Genomic DNA, 25,578 nt, shown 5'->3' on the forward strand with positions numbered 1-25,578 from the left:
GGTTATTCTGCTGAAGTTCCAGTAGATAATTGGAAGAACCCTTGCGTAAATTAACGCTCTCACTAAGAATGCACATAATGAGTTGCCATTTAGACAGTATACTTAAAAATCGCCGATACCCATGGTACCATATCCCAGTATGAGTCAGCATCTTCGCAGAATGATGGGAGAAAAAAGAAGCTCGCACGTAGGTGATAACAGTCCTTTAGCTTAATGCACTAAATGAATACAAGGCAGAATCTTTCTTTTGTTGTCATAAACGTATAAATGTAGATGTTTGCTGTTAAACTGTCGGCTGCACAGCTAGTGTTGAGGCAGCCTATTGGAACAGAGTACACTGCAGCAATTTGTAGACAAGCTGCTGTTCCATTCATATAGCTGGGGGCAATAGTGCAGTCTCAGTACTTCATTTATCATGGTTTAATGTAAGCAGCTGTTAGTTGGTTGTCAAACTTTATTAACTATGGTCTGACCACTATTAAAAGTAGAAATCATGCAATGATTGGAATTAAATCTAGAGAAGGTTATTCCAAGTAGAACCTAGAGATCATTTGCACCAAATGCCCCTCTCACATCCTGATGGACCTCTGACCCTGCTATGGACTCCTGCAATCAATGAATTTTTGAGCCTATTTTACAGGGGTACATATACTAAATAATACTATCCCTTCTGTTCTTGGAGAATCCTGAAACACTCGAAGGAGACAGAAATATGTATTTCCCTTATGCTTTCAAACCAGTTATACTATCTATAGGCAGAACAGACTAGTCTTAACATGCAAGGGAATGGCATCATAAGTTTTAATAGCAGCACTGAAGTCTTATAGCAGATAGCAAGCAAAGGAAAATAAGGCATGAGCACTGTCCAACTACTTTGTCAGTGAAACCCCATGGATTAAAATACAGAAACCTGGCACTACAATATCAGAAATGTGCTTTAACTGGGAAATAGTTCCGATATGCCAAGGTCCTGCTCTTAGCCAGAATGCTATAGGGAGGTGTTTTTTTTATTCATTCATGGGATGTGGGTGTCGCTGGCTAGGCCAGCGTTAATTGCCCATCCCTAAATGCCCTCAAGAAGGTGGGTGTGAGCTGCCTTCTTGAACCGCTGCAGTCCTTGGGGTGTAGGTACACCAACAGTGCTGTTAGGAAGGGAGTTACAGGATTTTGACCCAGCGACAGTGAAGGAACGGCGATATAGTTCCAAGTCAGGATGGTGTGTGGCTTGGAAGGGAACTTGTAGGTGGTGGTGTTCCCATGCAACTGCTGCCCTTGTCCTTCCAGGTGGTAGAGGTCGCGGGCTTGGAAGGTGCTGTCTAAGGAGCCTTGGTGCGTTCCTGCAGTGCATCTTGTATATGGTACACACTGCTGCCACTGTGCATTAGTGTTGGAGTGAGTAAATGTTTGTGGGTGGGGTGCCAACCAAGCGGGCTGCTTTGTCCTGGATGGTGTTGAGCTTCTTGAGTGTTGTTGGAGCTGCACCCATCCAGGCAAGTGGGAGAGTATTCCATCACACTCCTGATTTGTGCCTTGTAGATGGTGGACAGGCTTTGGGGAGACGGGGGTTGAGTTACTCACCGCAGAATTCCCAGCCTCTGACCTGCTCTTGTAGCCACGGTATTTATATGGCTACTCCAGTTCAGTTTCTGGTCAATGGTAACCCCAAGGATGTTGATTGTGGATGTTGAGCATGTGATGAATGGTAATGCCATTGAATGTCAAGGGGAGATGGTTAGAAGAGGGGGGAAAAAAATCAAAATGGCAGTCATTCCTACACCACAGTCACTTGTCCCGATAGCTGGTTGAGGGCAGGTGTCCTATCCATCTTCTTCATCATTGATGATGCAGGGTGCAAAAAATCACAGAGAATGAAAAACGGGAACACTGGGGAGTGAAATTCACACATTATTAATTTGGCCAGGTAAGAGACATTTGGGAATGAAAATTCACTGCGGCTTTTCCCAAAAGCACACATCCAACAAATGTTTACATTTGCCCTGGGAACAGAAACAGTTTGGGGAAGCCAGGAAGCATACAAAAAGTGAAGATATATAGGTTGATGCTGACTGCATAATAAAACAAGCCTCAATGCAAAGCTAGCAAGTACTGCAGAATCAGACACATTAAGGGCTGAATTTCAACACCCAAAGTGGGGTGGGTTGGGCAGATGTTATAAATCAGAAGTCTGAAACCTGACCCTTACCCACCTTCAACCTGCCCACTTCTGGGTTTAAAGGAAGCAGAACACAGGCCAGCCAACCATCACACTCCCAGGAGGCAGGCTGGCAATTTAAATCTTTTAATGAGGCTGGAAGCCTGTGATTGCTTTGCAGGGAAACCCGGCAGCTGAAGGGAGGTGAGGACAATTTTGGGGAGAAGGTAAGTGCCTTTACAGCACGGCTTGTGGGCCAGGAGAAGTTGGAGTGCTTCCCCCAGACCTCCAAGCTCCACCCTTTGCCCCAACCCCTCCCCCCCCCCCCACTTTGGGTGTTGAAATTCAGATCTTAATATTTCTGAGTCTGCAGTACTTTCTAGCTTTTCATTGAGGCTTGTTTGATAATGCAATCAGCATCAACCTATAAACCATCAGTTTCTCATACTTCCATACAAAGCTCATAAAAAGATCCTGATCAGGATCAGGTGAAGCCTGGCATACATGGAGATACATGGAACACGCAGAGGGCTTGAACATGTGATGTGCATGCTGCTGCTAATGGTTGGTGGCAGTGACAAAAGCAACAGAAGGTAAGGTGTGACATGAGATGCTCAATAGGTTTCTATTACGCAGACAGGGATATAGTTGGTATCTGGGGTGTATTATCTCTAGACTAATACAGCATACTGGGATCAATGCCATCTTGCCGATAGTGCACAGAACCCAAAATGCTTCAATACTATGCCTGAGTTTTACACAACTTTAAATTATTTCCACATTTCTAATCAATGAGAGACCTATAACCACCATCTTTCACCACAGTTTCTCCAGGCTTCACCCAAGTTTGGAAGGACAAAATCTATAATTGTACTACTGGCTTTCGCGATTCAAGTGAATAAAATTTTACATCTCCATTGTTAGGCGATACTGAAATCCCAGTGACAAACATTTGTATGAGATTTTACAGCCATCGTGAGCTTTGGTTTGTGGTAACCCTGGCTGGTGAAACTATTTCTGAGAGGGATGGGATAGGATTGATGGGAGGGATGGGGCTGGCAAGAGTGGGATGGGGATGGCATGGGAGGGATGAAAGGAATGAGATGGGGATGGCATGAGAGGGAAAGCATGGGAAGGATGGAATGCATGTGGAGGTACGTGGGGCATGTAGAGGACTGAAGTGCTAGATGCATATACGGCTATCAAGGGTTCGTGGTGCGTCCAGACTGTTTTAATTGGTCAGCTTAAGAGACATGTCTGTTGATGGGTTTATTTATTGGGCGGTGCTTGGTGCATGCGGAGGCACATGGAAGACTGGAGCACATGACCCATGTGTGGCTGTCAAAGGTTGATGGCAGTGGTGACGACAGAGTAGGAGTGGGGGGGTTGATGGAGAACAAAAACAGCGGAAGGTAAGGAGAGCCCAACAACAACTTTACCCTGGCTAGAGAGATGGCTTCTCTGAGGGATGGGAATGGGATTGATGGGAGAATTGGAAGAAGCACTGAGGGTAGCAAGGGCACAGAATGTACTCTGGGTGAGGAACTTCAATGTCCATCACCAAGAGTGACTCAATAGCACCATTACTGACCGAGCTGACTGAGGTCTAAAGGACATAGCTGCTAGACTGGTTCTGCGGCAGTGGGTGAGGGAACTAAAAAGAGGGAAAAACATACTTGACCTCACCCTCACCAATCTACCTGTCGCAGATGCATCTGTCCATGACATTATTGGTAGGAGTGACCACTGCACAGTCTGGTGGAGATGAAGTCCTACCTTCACATTGAGGATGCCCACCATCGTGTTGTGTGGCACTACCACCGTTCTAAATGGGATAGATTTCGAACACATGCAACTCAAAACTGGGCATCCATGAGGCACTGTGGGCCATCAGCAGCAGCAGAATTGTATTCAACCACAATCTATAACCTCATGGCCTGGCATATCCCCCACTCCACCATTACCATCAAGCCGGGGGACCAACCCTGGTTCAATGAAGAGTGTAGGAGGGCATTCTAGGAGCAGCACCAGGCATACCTCAAAATGAGGTGTCAGCCTGATGATGCTACAACACAGGATTACATGGATATCAAACAGCATAAGCAGGATGCAATAGACAGGGCGAAATGTTCCCACAATCAATGGATCAGATCTAAGCTCTGCAGTCTTGCCACATCCAGTCGTGAATGGTGGAGGACAATTAAACAATTGACAGGAGGAGGTGGTGCCACAAATATCCCCATCCTCAACAATGGGGGAGCCCAGCACATCAGTGCAAAAAACAAGGTTGAAGCATCTGCATCCATCTTCAGCCAGAAGTGCCGAGTGGATGATCCATCTCGGCCTCCTCCTGAGGTCCCTAGCATGACAGATGCCAGTCTTCAGCCAATCCCATTCACTCCAAGTGATATCAAGAAATGGCTGAAGGCACAGAATACTACAAAGGCTATGGACCCTAACAACATTCCGGCAAAAGTACTGAAGACTTGTGCTCCAGAATTAGCTGCGCCCCCAGCCAAGCTGTTCCAGTACAGCAACAACACTGGCATCTACCTGGCAATGTAGAAATTTGCTCAAGTACGTACTGTCCACAAAAAGCAGGACAAATCCAACCTGACCAATTATCACCCCATCGTCGACAGTGCTACCAAGCGGCACTTGCTCAGCAATAACCTGTTCACTGATGCTCATTTTGGGTTCTGCCAGGGCCACTTGGCTCCTGACCTGATTACAGCCTTGGTCCACACATGGACAAAAGAGCTAAAATCCAGAGGTGAGGTGAGAGTGACTGCTCTTCACATCAAGACAGCGTTTGACCAAGTATGGCATCAAGGAGCCCTAGCAAAATTGGAGTCAATGGGAATCAGGGGAAAACTGTCCACACATTGGAGTCATACCTAGCACAAAGGAAGATGGTTGTGGCTGTTGGAGGTCAATCATCTCAGTTCCAGGATATCACTGCAGGAGTTCCTCAGGGTAGTGTCCTAGGCTTAACCATCTTCATCTGCATCATCAATAACCCTCCCTTCCTGATAAGGTCAGAAGTGGGGAGGGTCACTGATGATTTCACAACGTTCAGCATCATTTGCGACTCCTCAGATACTGTAGCAGCCTGTGTCCAGATGCAGCAATATCTGGACAATATCCAGGCTTGGGCTGCTAAGTGGCAAGTAACATTCAATACCATCTCAAACAAGAGAGAATCTAACCATCTCCCCTTGATGTTCAATGGCATTACCATCGCTGAATCACCCACTATTAACATCCTGGGGTAAAGGCCTGCTACCCAACCCGAACCCGACGGGACCCGACAACATGTGTCGGGTCTGGTTGCACTTCCAGGTCCAGCATTCCGGATCGGGTCGGGCCGGGTCGGACACACACTATTACAGGTAAGTGGTTCCAATGTTAATTTAATTTTTGAACTAGAAAGGTGATTTTGTTACAGTTATTTTAAGCTTGTGCAGATCAGCAACAAAGTGAAAAACGAAAGGTGGGTCAACTGATGGTCGGGTTGGGTCGGGCGCGGGAAAAAATGGAAGGACTCGGGTTGGGTCGCGGTCAGGGTCGGATGTGGTTCTGTTGGGCTTGGGTCGTTTTTTTTTTACAGACCCAAGCAGGCCTTTATCCTGGGGGTTACCATTGACCAGAAACGGAACTGCAACAGACACAAATACTACGGCGACAAGAGCAGGTCAGAGGCTGGGAATTCTGCAGTGAGTAACCCATCTCCCGTCTCCCCAATGCCTGTCCACCATCTATAAGGCACAAATCAGAAGTGTGATGGAATACTCTCCACTTGCCCGAATGGGTGCAGCTCCAACAACATTCAAGAAGCTAAACACCATCCAGGACAAAGCAGCCCACTTGATTGGCACCCCATCCACCACTTTCAACATTCACTCCCTTCACCACCGACGCACAGTGGCAGCACTATGTACCATCTACAAGATGCACTGCAGCAACCCACAAGGCTCTTTTGACAGCACCTTCCAAACCTGCAGCCTCTACCACCTAGAAGGACAAGGGCAACAGATGCATGGGAACATCACCAACTGCAAGTTCCCCTCCAAGCCACACACCATTCAGACTTGGAACTATATCGCTGTTCCTTCACTGTCGCTGGGTCAAAATCCTGGAACTCCCTTCCTAACAGCACTGTTGGTGTACCTACATCCCAAAGACTGCAGCGATTCAAGAAGGCAGCTCAACACCACCTTCTCAAGGGCAATTGCAAATAATAAATGCTGGCCTAGCCAGCGATGCCCACGTTCCACGAACAAATGAAAAAAAAAGATGCTAGTTTGTCAATCTTAGACTAGTCATTAGCCTCGGCATGTAATGGTGGGGGAACATATTATCACGGGAAAGATTAAGTGAGAAAAGGAAATAAATTAAATCAAACCAACAGCAGGTGTTATACTTCATTAAAGTCAAGCACTGGCCTCAGGCTGATATTAACAGTCACCACAAAGATGTCTAAATGACATGAAACATGTTCTTGGGAGTTGAGAAGAGATAAAGTTGTAAAAATGAAACAGTAACTTACCTAGTGAGGTCAACATGAGAATTGTCATGAATAAGAACAAAGAGCGTGTATGGATTCTGCTTGACTTTTCTCATGAAAGCCTCAAACTTGTTCTGAATGTCATGGTCAAACCGGATAATATATTTCTCAGCCCTTTGATAGGCTACAGCATTTTCCTCAAGACCCAAGTCTACAAGTACTCCTGTGTAAAAACAAAGATGTATTTTGTAATAAATTATAAACATTGGTTTGTTGTTGATTCTGCATTTAAGTGTCATGGGTGGAATCTTTCTGACATGGAATCTAAGCACGGGTCGAGGACATTTCCGATTCCCAACCCGTCACTTTGGCAGTGCACCCTCAGGCATGATCTTACTGGAGGCAGCCTCTTAATCGGCTGCCTCTGCAGTTACTATCCAATTAAGGACAGTGGGCAGAACAGCAGCGGGGGAGGCCCAAACAGAGAGCCGGCAGCACTGGATGGCCAGCAGCCCCATTGGGAAAGGTGAACGCTGCTGAGGCAGAAAGAGGAGCGCAAGGGCACCTCAAAATGGAGGCACTCTCAGCTGCCTGCAGAGACTTTAAAAATAAAGGACCACAGCTGTTACAGCCATCAGTGTGGAAGGGGAGGCCCTCAACAGGACTGATTGTGGCCACAGATATGGCTTTCTGATCCTTGCAGCTCCTTCACTGCAGCATTAACAGGAGGCTCCGATGGCCCCCTGGCCTACCGCCAGGAGGCCACCTCCAAGTAGCTGCTGGATTTTGGAGTCCTGGCTCAGTGGGGGGGCCAGTCCAACGCAGGGCAAGTGCCGGCCAGTTCTGAAAATGTCCCCTTAATTGGCCTAATTGGCTGCCCGACTCTGTGGAGCAGGTTGCCTATTCCCATGGTAGCCCAGCCTTGGGAAACTCACCTGGAGGCGGGACAGCATGGGGGAGATGTCCCAACATGCAACTCTCTGAATTTCCATGTCCCCCCCTCCCCCCACTGCATCCAAAGCCACCTCCATGGGACTGGGAAGATTCTACCTGTTGAAGCAGTAAATATCTCGGAAAAAAATGCCAGTTAGTTACTGTGGAACAAAGAACTTGTGAACACTCTTCTCATCCTCTCAGTATATATGTTTTGAATGCAATATTCTTGTTGCAATGTTACTGCAGCACCAATATGTTCTATGCTTGGTACCTACCACTGGATCAAGACCTAGATTTGATCCCTCTCACTGCTGGGTTCCCAATCTCAGTCCCAAAATTAAAAGAAAAAAATCAGATGGAGAATTTCCAACGTCTTACTCTGGCATGCTTTTCAGTAGCTAGTAAAAAATAGCAAGGGAGGCGGCCTGAGGCCAGGTCATCCCCTTAACACATCCCTGAGGGTGGCCAATGAGGGAAGAAATTGAGTGGGGCAGGCGGAAGGGTAGGATGTATGCCCTAATATTGCAGTACCATAGCCCCAAAGATTAATAATAGAGAAAATTTGGGGGATGGAATACTTAGCAAAAAATCTGTTGTGAATAATGAGCAATCCCAATTTAAAAATCACACAACATCCCAACTGTAATTAGTTACACCCTTAGTTGCTTCAAATCCCTATGTGACTAAAGCTAAACAAGCCAGTTCTTTACCTATAAACAGACAACTTCAATAAGAAGATTAACTTACAACTGTTCGATAATAGGGTAAGTAAAGCCTATTTGAAAAATGTTACATTCCTTTAATTTTGTTGAACGCCTTCTGTCATGCACTTTAAAAAACAACTTTCTTGTTTTATCTGCCTACCTGAATGTCGAATACATTGCAAAGTCTGTTGAAAAAGGACCTCCGAAGCAGGTACTAAAATAATGAAGTCAACCTTCCCAAAACGCCCTAAGTCTAGGTTTTGCATTCCAGAGTCTGCTATGGCACAAACTTGAGATAACAGCTTTCGGGCAACACTGAGCTGAGGTGGATGAATCTGGAACACTCCAGTAATTGAATCTGTGGGAAAAGAAGAAAGCACATCCCATTGTTAAATTCCACCAACAATTTTCAGTTACATTATTGAACTCATTACTCTTGTGTTTCCATTCTTAGTAGTGAAATACTGCTCCATCTTTTTAAAGGGTCCTGCACAAAGTTATTTTTTCATCTTTAAAGTAGAAATCAACTATTACACAGAAAAAGTGGCATTTCATACTTTAATCATCCTCTTCACTCTTTGAATGTTGTTCATTCTCCACATAAAAATAGGCTATCGTACACTTGAATGAAATTAAGGGTATTATCCCTAAAAGACTTCTTCTCATGAGCCACATGGCCTCTCGGTGCCAGATGATGCATACATCAGGCTGGACTCCCTCTTCAGTCCTTTGCTGAAGGGGCAACCAGAAGAGACAGAGTAGATCTTCACTGGGATGAAGATCACACATCTACAAAACAATAAATATCCAAGACTTATTTGAAATTCTCTACCCCAGAGAGCTGTAGTGCTCAGACATTGAGTATATTCAAGATTGGGATCAATAGATTTTTGGACACCAAGGGAATCAAGGGATATGGGGATAGGGCAGGAAAAGTAGATTTGAGGTAGAAGATCATCAATGATCTTATTGAATACCACAGTAGGCTTGAGAGGCCACATAGCCCACTCCTTCTATTTCTTATGTTCTGGGTCACAGAGAGATGAGAGGTGATTTACTTTGTATACTCTATTCAAACAATCGGAATTAGTTATCTATCTTGTCAGCATTCCCAGGCTACCTGCTATTTCTAAAATATTATTGAACAATATGGAAACAATCACAACACACGAGTAATTATTACCATTTAACACCTTAAGTTGGAACTAAGTCTCTTGCTCGCTATTAAAATGGACCCTTGCCATTACAGTGATGCTACTGAGAAACTTCAGAACTATGGCTGTAAAGACTTTAGGAGTGGTATCTTTGAGGAACATCATCCTTAAATAAATTTGATTGTACAGGTACTGGCCAAAAGGACAGAAATATTCATCTCTGATGCACATCCCACAATTCACATGCAATAAGCAAGCCTGGGAGAAGTTTATCACTTCTGCCCACCACCCATTGAACCTGACAGAAGGTCAAGAAAATATTCCATGGTGTAAACAAGGGACCCTCCCAATGGCACACTGAAGTTATCCAATGAGGAGCTGAGCTATACAGATCAAGAAGGTCCCAGATTTGTCCCTGGAGTGCACTGAATTCTTTGATCTCAGCCAAGGCAGCGATAGGGCCATTACTAACAGGAGAAAATGTCGCCAGGTTTCCTACCAATTTCTGATCAATGATTTATGCTGGAAGTCCTACTAAACAATCTGTTGAAAAAAATCACTGGTCTGTAAGTCGCTGATTTTATATTTTGAAAAGAAGTTTGTGAATTAGTTAGAATTAGAACATTACAGTGCAGTACAGGCCCTTCGGCCCTCGATGTTGCGCCGACCTGTGAAACCATCTGACCTACACTATTCCATTTTCATCCATATGTCTATCCAATGACCACTTAAATGCCCTTAAAGTTGGCGAGTCTACTACTGTTGCAGGCAGGGCGTTCCACACCCCTACTACTCTCTGAGTAAAGAAACTACCTCTCACATCTGTCCTATATCTATCACCCCTCAACTTAAAGCTATGTCCCCTCGTGTTTGCCATCACCATCCGAGGAAAAAGACTCTCACTATCCACCCTATCTAACCCTCTGATTATCTTATATGTCTCTATTGTCACCTCTCCTCCTCCTTCTCTCCAACGAAAACAACCTCAAGTCCCTCAGCCTTTCCTCGTAAGACCTTCCCTCCATACCAGGCAACATCCTAGTAAATCTCCTCTGCACCCTTTCCAAAGCTTCCACATCCTTCCTATAATGCGGTGACCAGAACTGCACGCAATACTCCAGGTGCGGTCTCACCAGAGTTTTGTACAGCTGCAGCATGACCTCGTGGCTCTGAAACTCGATCCCCCTACTAATAAAAGCTAACACACCATATGCCTTCTTAACAGCCCTATTAACCTGGGTAGCAATTTTCAGGGATTTATGTACCTGGACACCAAGATCTCTCTGTTCATCTACACTACCAAGAATCTTCCCATTAGCCCAGTACTCTGCATTCCTGTTACTCCTTCCAAAGTGAATCACCTCGCACTTTTCCGCATTAAACTCCATTTGCCATCTCTCAGCCCAGCTCTGCAGCCTATCTATGTCCCTCTGTAACCTACAACATCCTTCGGCACTATCCACAACTCCACCGACTTTAGTGTCATCCGCAAATTTACTAACCCACCCTTCTACACCCTCTTCCAGGTCATTTATAAAAATGACAAACAGCAGTGGCCCCAAAACAGATCCTTGCGGTACACCACTAGCAACTAAACACCAGGATGAACATTTGCCATCAACAACCACCCTCTGTCTTCTTTCAGCTAGCCAATTCTTCTTACAGCTAGTGTATGAAGCATGAATGGAAAAATCATTTTATTTCATTTTGCATGAAAATCATGGCACCGTCATTCCACCATATTTAGGTTACACAAATATTAGACTTTTAAAAATACTGAGGTCAACTGCTCAAGTGGTAGGCCCAAGCAACAGGTTCTTGCCCAATTAAAGTGAAAGCAACTGTCTAGTGGGTAAGGGTTCGGGGGTGGGTGGTGGAGGTTGGGGGTGGTGGTGGGCGGGGGGGGGGGGGGGAAGTAGAGAGGGTAAAACAGAAATGTCGAAAGCTACATTATTTTTTGTTGTTACATGTACTTTGCATGTAGCATTAGGAATAGTTGGCTTTAATCTAAAATGTACTAGTTTTCTGAGCATATCAACAGTTCGAACAGTTAGATTGTTTAGTAGGAAGACTCAGTGATTTCAATGTTCCCTCAAAATTGTTTTCATTGTGCGTTGTCTGTTCATTTGAACACATGGTACCTTGACACTTTTTTTACATGGCCGCCCATGCACGGTATTTTAATGGGGACAGTTTGCGAGCGGCCTGCGTGATACATTCTGGGTTGCTGCACAGCTGCGTGCATGTTGACATTTGTTGACACCAAATTGATTCTTCTGAATTACGTATAGATCAATTATAAATAGGTATAAAAGTATCAACTCCCAGGATTAATAACACACAAAAAAATGCACCAGTACAAGAGTCAGAGCACCAGTGTTAAAGTCAGTGCTATAACCTTTAGCCAAACGTTTAGCAATGGTGACTCTTGCAGCAGAGAGCAAACACTGACCACAGATTTTGATGTCTTACCAAAAACCTGCATTGACGTCATTGCTGCAGCTTCGTCTGATGGAATGTAGTCAGAAACATTTCCGTTGAATGGAACAGCAACGTTATTGCCCCTACTCTGCTGAAATTTATCCAGGAATTTGTCTAAGTTATCCCCTGTGGAAGATAAAGCATTCATTCAGGGTACCCAAAAGGTAAGAATAAACAAAAATGTTGTATACTGATTCAAAATAAAACTGTATGCATAAACTGTAAAAGTATTCATAGCTTCAAAATATACTTGATACGTAGTAAGAACCTAGTCAACGTTTTAAATAAAAATGAGTGAATGTGGATTCCCTGATTAAACATTCTTTGCATCATTTCTTTCTAAAACAGATTATTAGACTTTTGAAACTTTTTTTTAAGAGTAATAATGGCACAGAGGGAGACCGGTCAGCCCATCGAGTCTATGCTGACTCTCTGTAGAGCAATCCAGTCACTCCTATTATCCCGCTTATTCTCTATCCCTGTAGTCCTACAAGTTTATTTCCCTTAACTGCCCAACCAATTTCTTTACAAAATCACTGTTCGTTTCCACTTCCACCTGTTACAACCTCAGTAGAGAGTGTTAACTTTAAAATGAGATATGAACTTCCCAGACCGATTAAAGAATTACACAAGATTTCATGTTTTAAGACTTTTACTATAACTGAATTAAAATCAACATTAACAGTACTTAGTTGGTAGCTAATACACTAAATTACAGGGTAAGGTATTTCCCATTAACTTATTAACGCATTTGAAAAACCCCCACACCACATATATACATTGCAGTGTTCCCATCGAAAAGGTATCCTTGCAGTTAAACGTCCCAATCTCCTCCCAGCTGCAATGGATTGATCCCCCCATGCCCTTCTCAAAGCCAACGTCCTCTTCATCTACTTCTTCCGAGCACATCTGACTGGACTTCCATTAGTAAGGGAATCTCTGGTGACCGCACTGGTCTTTTCGCATCCGCAAATCTCGAGCCTTCAAACCACATTCAGATCTTAGCAGCCTTTTGCTGTATCGATGATCTGAGAGCAGCTACCTCCCCAGAAAACAGCCCACTGACCTCTCTCTCTCTTTAGGCTGCGCAGCTGACTGCTGATGTTTGTTTTCCTCCTTTCAGCCTCCAGACCCAAGAAAGCCTCTCAAATTTATCCAGATCAAAAGGCACTAGTAGTTTGCCTTTGACAAATCTCTGAGACCATAGACGGACCATAGCAAAACCACCTGGTCCTTACTTTCTTTCCAGGTGTTAAAAATTGCAACTCAAATCTACATTTTCGAGCAGCAAGCTCCCGGTTTACAATCTGAGAGTCTGGGAAAGGCAAACTCAATGTCCTTTAGATGTGACAACCTTGCACCCTGCTTTCAAAGGGGTCTTTGATCTGGGTTCCTTGTTCTCACAGTAACTAAGATCTCTAGCTTGTCTCTGGGCAGATTTTTATCAGGCCAAATGTTTTCTCCGGGTGTCCATTTTACATTGCATTAGAGATCACAATTTTTAAAACAAAACCATACGACAAAATCCAACATTCATAACACACCACCCTCCTAGGTGGTGAGTTCCAGGTCATTAACACTCACTGCATAAAAAAATTCTTCCTCATATCCCCCTTGTATATCATGCCCAAAAACTTAAATCTGTGTCTCCTAGTCCCTCTACCACAAGATTTTCTTTGTCTACCTGATCTAACCTTGTACACCTCCATCAGATTTCTCCTCAACTTTCTTTGCTCCAAGGAGAACAACTCCAGATTCTCCAACCTAACCTTGTAGCTAAATTACCTCAACCCTGGAACCATTCTGGTGAATCTCCCCTATACCCTCTCAAGGACACTCACATCCTTCCTAAATTGTGGTGATCTGAACTGGACACAATACTCTAGTTGTGCCCTAACCAGAACTTTATACAGGTTCAGCATAACTACCCTGCTTTTGTACTCAATACCTCTATTAATTGAAACACCAGATCCCATATGCTTTGCTAACTACTCTTTCAATATGTCCTGCCACCTTCAAAGGTGCACAAGCAACCCCCGGTCTCACTGTTCCTGCACAACCTTTGGAACTGTGCCATTAATTATATATTGCCTCTCCCTATCCTTTCTAGCAAAATACATCACCTCACATTTCTCTGTATTAAATTCCATCTGTCTGCCCATTCTGCTACCCTAGCTATGTCCTGTTGCAGTCGACTGGTATCATCCTCACTGTTTGCTACACCTCCAAGTTTGATATCATCAACAAATTTTGAAATTTTATTCTGTATTCCAATATCCAAGTCATTTATAAATATCAAAAAAGCAGTGGTCCTAGCAGTGACCCTTGGGGAACATCACTGTCAACCATCCTCCAGTCTGAAAAACAACCATTTACCTTGACTCGCGGTTTTCTGTCTTTAAACCAATTTTTTTAATCCAAGCTGACACTGACCCTCCTTTTCCACGAGCCTCAATTTTGTTAATCAGCCTTTATATGGTACTTTGTCAAACATTTTCTTAAAATCCATAAAGACAACATCCATTGCATTCCCTTTAATCAATCTTATTTATTGCAGACAATTGAACTGGATGATGCAAAATATTGTGATCCACAGGGGAATGCACTTAAAAGGCTTGGAGGAACTGATTAGTCTTTTAAGGGACGAGTGTCATGACCAAAGTGGGAAGAGTGCACTGTTTATTCTAGTCCCACTTCTCCACAGGTCACAACATATATTTAAATCTTCCCACTTACCGATATGGTCAATCATATACTCTATTCTTTTGGGCCTCCTTATCTCGAGAGACAATGGATACGCGCCTGGAGGTGGTCAGTGGTTTGTGAAGCAGCGCCTGGAGTGGCTATAAAGGCCAATTCTGGAGTGACAGGCTCTTCCACAGGTGCTGCAGAGAAATTTGTTTGTTGGGGCTGTTGCACAGTTGGCTCTCCCCTTGCGCCTCTGTCTTTTTTCCTGCCAACTACTAAGTCTCTTCGACTCGCCACAATTTAGCCCTGTCTTTATGGCTGCCCGCCAGCTCTGGCGAATGCTGGCAACTGACTCCCACGACTTGTGATCAATGTCACACGATTTCATGTCACGTTTGCAGACATCTTTATAATGGAGACATGGACGGCCGGTGGGTCTGATACCAGTGGCGAGCTCGCTGTACAATGTGTCTTTGGGGATCCTGCCATCTTCCATGCGGCTCACATGGCCAAGCCATCTCAAGCGCCGCTGACTCAGTAGTGTGTATAAGCTGGGGGTGTTGGCCGCTTCAAGGACTTCTGTGTTGGAGATATAGTCCTGCCACCTGATGCCAAGTATTCTCCGAAGGCAGCGAAGATGGAATGAATTGAGACGTCGCTCTTGGCTGGCATACGTTGTCCAGGCCTCGCTGCCGTAGAGCAAGGTACTGAGGACACAGGCCTGATACACTCGGACTTTTGTGTTCCGTGTCAGTGCGCCATTTTCCCACACTCTCTTGGCCAGTCTGGACATAGCAGTGGAAGCCTTACCCATGCGCTTGTTTCCCATATGCTTCCCAGAATAAAACACACCAACCAGGTTTCTTTAATAAATCACAAAATTATCAGTTTATTATAACACAAGTCTTAACCAATAATGAAGTAAAACACACACACACAGATTGAAATATTAAAGCCCCTTATTTATCTTAGTCACACACATACACTGGTTAACTGAAAAAATAAAAGGGATTTTTGTTTATAGCGCTAATACAAAGAAAACAGAAAAAAGCTTAGGCAAAGGACTTGCTCATACTTAAGAAAAAAAAGCTATTGAAAGATGTCCTTTGTTTTGGTTTGGTGTCCCAAATGCGTATAGACGGCTGTCACTGGGATCTTCTCATAACATTTTTTTCCAGGTGATTTTGAAGATCTGTTGGGTAGGCTTTCCAAGAAATGCAGCTACAGAGGCTTCAAATAGGTCTTACAGCAGAAATGCAGCAATGAGGGTTTCAGTTCCCACACATACGATATGCGGGGTTTCTTCGAATAGAGTTGGAATTAGGAAACTGACAGACTGGAATTGCAGGGTTTCTTTTCAAGCGAAAGAGAGCTGGGTCTTCTTCTGGCAGGCAAAAATCAACTGTCTGTTTGTCACAATTCAAATTGAAACTAAAAACATTCCAGAAGACAAGCCTTCTTACCTCTATAAATCTTGACCTGTCACTTCTTTATAAACATCTCCCCAAGTCAAAACAACCCCTGCTGGGTGATTATCCACAGACAGGTGCCTTCCAATAAGACTTGTTTACAAGCCAAATCCAGGAACCTTCTAGTGACTTTTTAAAAAAAACAAAGCTCAGCATCTCTTCAAGATTCCAGATGAATCAATGTCTATAACTCAACTATAAGTCCTTAAAAAATATTTTATACAAAAAACAGAAGTACTCACAAAATCACAAATTGATACAGTACAGAAGGAGGCCATTCAGCCCGTTGTATCTGTGCTGGCTCTCTGAAAGAGCAATTTACGTAGTGTCACTCCCCCACCTTCTCCCTGTAGCCCTGCACATTCTTCCTTTTCAGATAATAATCCAATTCCCTCTTGAATACCTCATTTGAACCTGCCTCCACCACACTCTCAAGTAGTGCATGTCCGTTCCTAACCACTCACTGTGTGAAAAAGTTTTTCCTTATGTCGCCATTGCTTCTTTTGCCAATTACCTTAAATCTGTGATCTCTTGTTCTCGATCACTCCACCAATGGGAACAGTTTTGCCCAATCTACTCTGTCTAGACGTCTCATGATTTTGAATACTTCTATCACATCTCCTCTCAAACTTCTCTTCTCCAAGGAAAAAGGTCTCAACTTCTGCAATCTATCCTCATAACTGAAGTTCTTTATCCATGGAACCATTTTCGGGAATCTTTTCTCCACTCTCTCTAATGCCTTCACATCTTTCCTAAACTTTGGCACCCAGAACTGGACACAATACTCCAGCTGAGACTGAACCAGTGTTCTATAACTTCCTTACTTTTGTACTCTATGGCCCTATTAAATAAAGCCTAGGATGCTGTATGCTCTATTAACCACTCTCTCAACCTGTCCTGCCACCATCAATGATTTATGCACATATACACCTGTTGCTTCTGCCCCTGCACCCACTTTAGAATTGTACCCTTTATTTTATATTGTCTCTCCACATACTTCCCACCAAAATGAATCACTTCACAGTTCTCTGCATTAAATTTCATCTGCCACCTGTCCACCCATTCCACAACCTCTCTATGTGCTTTTGAAGTGCTACACTATCCTTCTCATAATTCGCAATGTTTCCGAATTTCGTATCATCTGCAAATTTTGAAATTGTGCCCTGGACACCAAGGACTATGTCATTAATATATATATCAGGAATAGCAAGGGTCCTAACACTGACCCTTGGGGAACTCCACTACAAACCTTCCTCCAGTCCAAAAAACATCCATTAACCACCACTCTCTGTTTCCTATCATTCAGCCAATTTCGTATCCATGTTGCTATTGTCCCTTTTATTCCATGAGCTATAACTTTGCTCACAAGTCTGTTGCTTTTTGGTACGCCACATCAACAGCATTACCCTGATCAACCTTCTCTGTTACCTCATCAAAAAAACTCCAACAGGTTAGTTAAACACGATTTGCATTTTGAAAGGTCTAATGCAGGTGGGAAGTATACAGTAAATGGCAGAACCCTCAGGAGTATTGACAGGCAGAGAGATCTGGGCATACAGGTCCACAGGTCACTGAAAGTGGCAACGCAGGTGGATAAGGTAGTCAAGAAGGCATACGGCATGCTTGCCTTCATCGGTCAGGGCATAGAGTATAAAAATTGGCAAGTCATGCTGCAGCTGTACAGAACTTCAGTTAGGCCACACTTAGAACATTGCGTGCAATTCTGGTCGCCACACTACCAGAAGGACGTGGAGGCTTTGGAGAGGGTACAGAAGAGGTTTACCAGGATGTTGCCTAGTCTGGAGGGCATTAGCTATGAGGAGAGGTTGGATAAACTCGGATTGTTTTCACTGGAACGACGGAGGTGGAGGGGCGACATGATTGAGGTTTACAAAGTTATGAGCGGCATGGACAGAGTGGATAGTCAGAAGCTTTTTCCCAGCGTGGAAGAGTCAGTTACTAGGGGACATAGGTTTAAGGTGAGAGGGGCAAAGTTTAGAGGGGATGTGCGAGGCAAGTTCTTTACACAGAGGGTGGTGAGTGCCTGGAACTTGCTGCCGGGCGAGGTGGTGGAAGCAGGTACGATAGCGACGTTTAAGAGGCATCTTGACAAATACATGAATAGGATGGGAATAGAGGGATACGGTCCCCGGAAGTGCAGAAGGTTTTAGATTAGGCAGGCATCAAGATCGGCGCAGGCTTGGAGGGCCGAATGGCCTGTTCCTGTGCTGTACTGTTCTTTATGACTGCTGACTTTTCACCCTCCCACTTCAGGGTGCTCTGCAGCCATTCAGCGGCATCCTTGACCCTGACACCAGGGAGGCAATACATCATCCTGGATTCATGTCTGCTATCGCAGAAACGCCTAACCATTGAATCTCCTATCACTATTGCTCTTCCAGTCTTCTTTGTACCCCACTTTGAAGCTGAGCCAGGCAGGGTGCCATGGAATTGGCTCTGGCTGCATTCACTGATGAACCACTTTCCTCAGTATTCAGAAATTGTTCAACAACCTGAAATAGCTATTGTTGTTTTCACAGTGGATGTGGGACTGATTTTCTCCCCAGTGCTTACGCTGATTCAAATTTGGTGGGTCAGAATTTCTGCATGCTTCAGGCCTGTACCCCTGACTCTGTCTGAGTTTCCAGGGTCAGGCGTATTTTAATAATTCTGTATCAGGAAACCCACCTCAAAATGGGGGGATTCACAGTTGCAGACCTCAAGTTACCTCTGTTTTATTTTCATTACCTTCCCTTGGGGCATTTAAAATGTAAATACGCCAGCCCTGCACACCTACGGCAAAGTTGCATATCAGGGACATGCAGCATACCTAGCATCCAGTATTGCTTTGACAGAAAACACATTGTATGACCTGTCCCTATCATTTGCATATGATTACAATATGCCTGATATATTTAAGTCGACACATTAAAGATCCGAGATCACTAATGGTGGGAAATCACGGAATAGGTAGCATGTGATGAAAAGCCAGTGGAAAGGCTTGTGCTTAATTTTCCATCCCCAACCAATGAGAGTAACGCATGGATGCCAGCATTCTGCCAAAGGAACATCTTCTCTAGTTTCTTTAGAATATGGTTGCAAGGCAGTGAAATCTTCTTTGGCCTCCTTATCTCGAGAGACAATGGGTAAGCGCCTGGAGGTGGTCAGTGGTGTGTGGAGCAGTGCCTGGAGTGGCTATAAAGGCCAATTCTAGAGTGACAGACTCTTTCACAGGTGCTGCAGAAAAATTTGTTTGTCGGGGCTGTTACACAGTTGGCTCTCTCCTTGCGCCTCTCTCTTTTTTCCTGCCAACTGCTAAGTCTCTTCGACTCGTCACACTTTAGCCCCACCTTTATGGCTGCCCGCCAGCTCTGGCGAACGCTGGCAACTGACTCCCACGACTTGTGATCAATGTCACAGGACTTCATGTCGCGTTTGCAGACGTTCTTAAAGCGGAGACATGATACCAGTGGCGAGCTCGCTGTACAATGTGCCTTTGGGGATCCTGCCATCTTCCATGCGGCTCACATGGCCAAGCCATCTCAAGCGCCGCTGACTCAGTAGTGTGTATAGGCTGGGGATGTTGGCCGCCTCGAGGACTTCTGTGTTGGAGATACGGTCCTGCCACCTGATGCCAAGTATTCTCCGGAGGCAGCGAAGATGGAATGAATTGAGACGTCGCTCTTGGCTGACATACGTTGTCCAGGCCTCGCTGCCATACAGCAAGGTACTGAGGACACTGAGGTGAAATACAGCAATAAAAATGATGGAACAAGGCTACTGCCGTAACTTTTGCAAAGGAGAATTTTAATCTGGTCATCAGTATTATTTTCAAAAATATCATATGGAGATGTTCAGGATAAAATTTGGTTCGTGCTGATCTTTAGTGAAATGTCACCGGCCTGTATTGTGCTCTTCTTGGCCATTCTCAGTTAAACAGAAATCATAAACTACTGCACCTTCTGCAAACTCTCAATAATACACTGTCAAAATGAAAAAAAATGTAAGCTGGACAGTAAAATTGAGATTTTGTACTTATTGCTCTAACAGAGCAGCAACAGCAATTGGTAAGATGTGGGTTCATGTCCGCAGAGCAACTCTCAAGCAGAGTTGTGCCATCAAAGACCAAGGACTGATTAACACGTTGAGAACTCTCATGAAGCTCTTAACAGCAGGTTGAAGCACCACACTGACAAACACTTTTAGGAAGTTCACCTTCATGCTCCTTGTCTCAGAGATATGGACCACAAATGTTCGGGGGATATTTTTGGGGTGCTATTTCAGTGTACCCGCATTTTGTAAGGTGCATTTTGGGATAGGACACATTTTCATGCAGGTTGCAGGTCCTTAATGGCAATTCACAATCATCCCCATAATCTGCCTACTATTTCTCCACTGGCGTCATTTAAAAATATTGCATTCGCAATGGGCATTCCCTTATTTGACATTTTATTGCAGGAAGAGCATGCAAAGTGGAGGAATGGAGATTGAAGCAGCATATAAGGAGATGCACCCTACAAGAAATTACACCCCTCCCCCCTCCAGCCCCGCCCGGCTTAAAGAAATTACAGGCCTCGCAGATCCCATGAAAATTCTAGTGAGGAGCTCTGTGTGAGAAAATGCACTTCAGCAATGTCACATTTGGAGAGCTGTGCCATCTACTATGTGAAGATCTGCAGCTAAAATCATTTCCTCGCACATCTCTGCCATGGACTCATTTCATGCAGCCATAGGGAACCTCAGCAATATTGTCCAGGGTGCTGTCTAGGCATGTATTTGTCATGTGCCTGGCATACTTCTCAAGAGAGGGCAATTCATGCAATTTGCTATGACTGCAAGGCAGCATTGTGATAGGTCCATCCAGTTTCAGGCCCTTCCAAAGACTGGCTTGGAGAAGTTGCTGAGCCCAACAGTTTGAAAATAGTCAAGCTGACGTATATCTTATCGATGGTGAGCTGTACCCATTCAAACCAATGAACCATCAAGCCTGGGTCCTGTATTATAGACCACAAAAGAATAAAAAATGACCCACGTCTTACATTAGCACAGACTCAGTTAATATTTAAAGTCTCAGCTCTAAATATTTTTACCAGATCTGCTAAGCCCAAACCAAGCTGGGTTCATCCAAAAAAAGCAATGTCTTTAGTTTATACCATAAAATCCAATATGTGAGTCACATCTTGAATTCCATTTGATCCCTGGTAAGTTTAGATGAGTTTCTTGTATAACTGATTGATTGCCGATAGCCCAGATATTTTCAACCCTGTCTGATTGCATTGGAAGAAGGGTCCCCCTCCACCACTTGGGTTAAAAACAAGACAGAGAGAGGTCCAAACAGCAAATGTCCAGTTGGGGTGGGTTTGGAAATAGAGCAACACAAATAATAATTCATTAAAACTGCATCTTCAAAATGTCGTCTTCTTCCAAACATCCACTACAGCAAGAAACATAAAACCTGTGTTTTTTCTCAAACTCTTGGTCCACATCACAATGGATGTTATCAAAGAAATATACTCCCACTTTTTAAAGAGCGTCTAGCTATTTCAAAAATTATGTGAACAATTTCTCAAAGTAAAATTATAACTAGAGGTCAGAAGTTTACTCTTTCGTGTGCAACTCCCAGCAAAATTCACTGCGACCACTTCAGAATATCTGCACTAATTCTCGTAGAAGATTCTCTTGGATGAACAGGCTTCCCCAGAAATACAAACCAAACTCCTCTGAAATTATACTGAAACAAAATCTGCATTTCCCTTATCAATATTAAATGTTTAGCCACATTTTGACTATGACATATAATAGTTACCATGCAATGTGAAATCCAGAGCCAGTTAACTTAATTAGCACCTTAGACTCCATTATGTATTCCTCCTAACAATTCAAAGAAAGACTTCCATTTAGATAGCGCTTTTTGAGACCACCAGATATCTCAAAGCACTTTACAGCCTATTAAGTACTTTGAGGTTTAATCACTTCCTACAGTGTAATGTAGGAAACAGGCAGCCAATTAGGGCACAGTGAAAGCCCAAAAAGGGCAAAGTCTCTTTTGTGATGTTGATTGAGGAATAAACATTGGCCAGAACACCAGAGATAACTCTAACTCTCCTGCTCTTCTTCGAAATAGTGCCATGGGATCTTTTACATCCACCCAAGCAGGCAGATGGGGCCTCAGTTTTATATTGCATCCAAAAGATGGCACCTCCAACAGTGCAGCACTCCCTCAGTACTGAATTAGAGTGTCAGACTTGACTTTGCACTGAAACCCTGGAATGGGACTTAAACCTGGAAACTTGCGCCTCAAGGGCAAGAATGCTACCTCAACTGAGCCACAGCTGACACAAAAGTTCACACCTTATTAATTCTACAGTCCACCAGTCAGTTTTTTGAACTCATGGCCTTTCCTCTGAGAAAAGCCCTGTACAACTGGCTTTTTATCCCTCACATACTGTTTCTAGCAAGAGAGAATACAAATTAAACATGCAACACAGACAAATATCCATTTTTTTGTCATCACAGCAATGCAGAAAAGAGCTGTACCATACACACACAATAACAGAGTCCTCCGATACATATGAAAATATAATCCACCCCGATTTTAATCACTGGAGCCATTCCTTCAGTTGCCTTGATGCTAGGCTCTGGAATTTCCTCCCTAAACTTCTCGGCCTCTGTACCTCACTTTCTTCCTTTAAGATGCTCCTTAAAACCTACCTCTTTGACCAAGCTTTTGGTCATCTGACCTAATATCTCCTTACATGGCCCGGCGATATATTGTGTTTTATAATACTCCTGTGAAGTGCCTTGGGACCTTTTATTACATTAAAGGCACTATATAAATGTAAGCTGTCGTTGTTGAAAATCCAGACTCACTCATACATAAAAAGCAATACCCCCATACACAAAATTTCCACAGTCACATACAAAAGGGGGAACTGAATGTTAGGTGCTGCATATAATGGGTGGCCAATCCAATATCGCCCATTTTGCACCAGAGCCCAGGATGAATTTCTGGCCCAGGAAGTCTTGTTACAATTGTACAAGGCTTTGGTGAGATCACATCTGGAATACTGTGTACAGTTTTAGTCTCCATACCCAAGGAAGGATATACTTGCCTTACAGGGAGTGCAATGAAGGTTCACTAGACTGATTGCTGGGATGAGAGGGTTGTCCTACAAGGAGGGATCGAGTAGAATGGGCTTATAATCTCTGGTTTAGAAGAATGACAGGCGATCTCATTCAAACATATAAGTTATGAGAGGGCTTGACAGGCTAAATTCTGAGAGGCAGTTTCCCCTGGCTGGGAGCCTAGAACAAGGGGGCAGTCTCAGGATAAAGGGTCAACCATTTTGGACTGAGATGAGGAGAAATTTCTTCACTCAGAGGGTTTAAATCTTTGGAATTCTTTATCCCAGATGGCTATGGATGCTCAGTTGTTAAATATAGTCAAGGCTGAGAATTATAGATTTTTGGATAAGGGAATCAAGGGATATGGGAATTGGGCAGGAAAGTGGAGTTGAGGTCAAGGATCAGCCACGATCTTATTGACTGGCGGAGCAGGCTCAACGGGTCATATGGCCAACTCCTGCTCCTATTTCTCATATTCATTTGTTCTAAACTGCTATGGAAACAGACCCTCAAAAAATTAAAGGCAGTGGCGGGGTGCCACTTAAGTAAACTGTTCTGTCCTGGATGGTGTCAAGAGCCCGAATCGGGAATCTTGAGATCTAATCTAAATAATCTGGGTGAGTTTACCAGCACCTGTCACACCTCTACAGATAACTTGCCTGACTAGTAAAATGTATTTCAGGCTACCTGCCTTGTTTGCTAAGCTCCAGTGGGGTAGGTGGGGGTTAAAGGAAGAAAGGGAGGGTTGAGCCAATTGAGAGCCAGCACAGAGGGTTGTGGAGTCAGAAGAAGCATTCCTGCCTTTCCTGGCTCCACAGCAGTGTTCACATTCTTTTAAACTTTCCTTTCATTGGCAGCCACTGCTTAGGGCACAGTGGCTACTGCAGGGCAGGTTATAATTTAAGAAATATAGCTGTGAAATTGGTCAACTGCAATAGCGGCAGATGGACTGACAGCCTATTCTGCACCACCTTCTATTTTCTTTTCTGTTGACTTCAGACATTTAATAAATCCAAACAACTGAAGCCCTTAACAGTAACACTACAAAATAATAGAAAGGACCATAAAGCTAGTTGAGAATAGTTTTTTTTTTACAGACGCATAGCTGGTATGAAATTCCAGGCACAAATCTAGCTACTGAACAACTCACATATGGGCATTTTAATGCAATTAGCATGGTATTGGACTAGCAATCCAGAGGTAATGAGTTTAAGTACCACCATGACAGGAGGTGAAACTGAATTCAATGGTTTAGACCTCGTTATGCGTGACATATCAGCTTAAACCAGGTGCTCAATATTGAGGACTGACATTCTGCACCCCAAGAACACCTGAAAAACATCCTACTGAACATTGGGTTCAGCCATAAGGGAAAATAAGAAAGCTTTTAGTTTATAGCCAAAACAGGCATTAGAGGCCTCACATATATAACTGAGGGACACAGTGCTTGTTTTAGGCCCTCTTGCCAAAATTTGTCTTACTGTCGTTCTCCTTCTTTAGCAATGGTAATCCTATAAATTCAAAAACAAATAAATGACTGAAGGCTTGGGCAATAAATAGGTAATCAATTCTTCCTTTGTTTGGAGGAAATTATCGAAACCTTTTCAGATCCTGAAAGTATAAAGAAATGTAAATAACTTATATCTGATTGAAACACTTACCAAAGGGGGAGGTTTTGAAATGAGATGCCAAAATACTGACTTTTCCTGTAATCAGTTCATAACTGATTTCCTTCAAGAACTCATTTGTGGTGAGCAAGCTCTCTGCCAGCACTCTGGATTGATAATGACCTGAAGAAAACAAACACTTCTTTGAACTGATTTATTCATTGCTATGACACAGCACACTATTGTTTGCTATTGAAATCAATAACACTCTGTAAAATATGCAGTTCAAGCTTTTAAAATTGTTACTTTAATTTGCGTACTTGTTGAGATTTACAATTAGAAAGTTTAACAAGATAGAAGTTGAAGAAGTTATGGGCTTGCAATGTAATTATCTTTTGAAATTCTGCCAAAAAAAAATTTAACAGTGTGATGTTGATATCAGTGAGATGGAATAGTGACTTGGAGAAATTGCTGAGCACAACATTTTGAAGCAGACAAATTAAGATCAGCAGAGATTCACAATGAGATTGCTCAATGTGCATCCATTAGGAGAAATCCGATGCATTTTGCTTTGTAAGAGGCGTGCAGAGGTTCTTCCCCTTACAAAGCAGACTCGAAAATTACTGAGACAGTATATACCGATTGCAACTGGGTCCCCGCTGACTTCGGTTGCTGGGCAGAATTCCTACAAGAGTCCCACAGAACCCAAAAAAATTCAGGGTCAGGATGTTTAAAGTTAATTATTATACATTGAA

The 25,578-nt window shown here is 43.6% G+C and overlaps 1 protein-coding gene across 4 annotated transcripts in view; it reads right to left on the minus strand.

The window, feature by feature from the left end:
• The window catches only part of greb1l (GREB1 like retinoic acid receptor coactivator), a 405,959-nt gene that overhangs the window by 92,220 nt on the left and 288,161 nt on the right, over positions 1-25,578 (minus strand). For all 4 annotated transcript variants that reach the window (XM_068031722.1, XM_068031724.1, XM_068031723.1 and 1 more), the window contains 4 exons: positions 24,878-25,006; positions 11,926-12,060; positions 8,460-8,657; positions 6,702-6,882 (listed from right to left, as the gene is read on the minus strand). In XM_068031722.1, the coding sequence (XP_067887823.1) occupies positions 6,702-6,882; positions 8,460-8,657; positions 11,926-12,060; positions 24,878-25,006 (643 nt within the window). The remainder of the gene's footprint in view (positions 1-6,701; positions 6,883-8,459; positions 8,658-11,925; positions 12,061-24,877; positions 25,007-25,578) is intronic.

This window comes from Heterodontus francisci, chromosome 5 (genome assembly GCF_036365525.1).
Source record: "Heterodontus francisci isolate sHetFra1 chromosome 5, sHetFra1.hap1, whole genome shotgun sequence".
NCBI classification, from domain to species: domain Eukaryota; kingdom Metazoa; phylum Chordata; class Chondrichthyes; order Heterodontiformes; family Heterodontidae; genus Heterodontus; species Heterodontus francisci.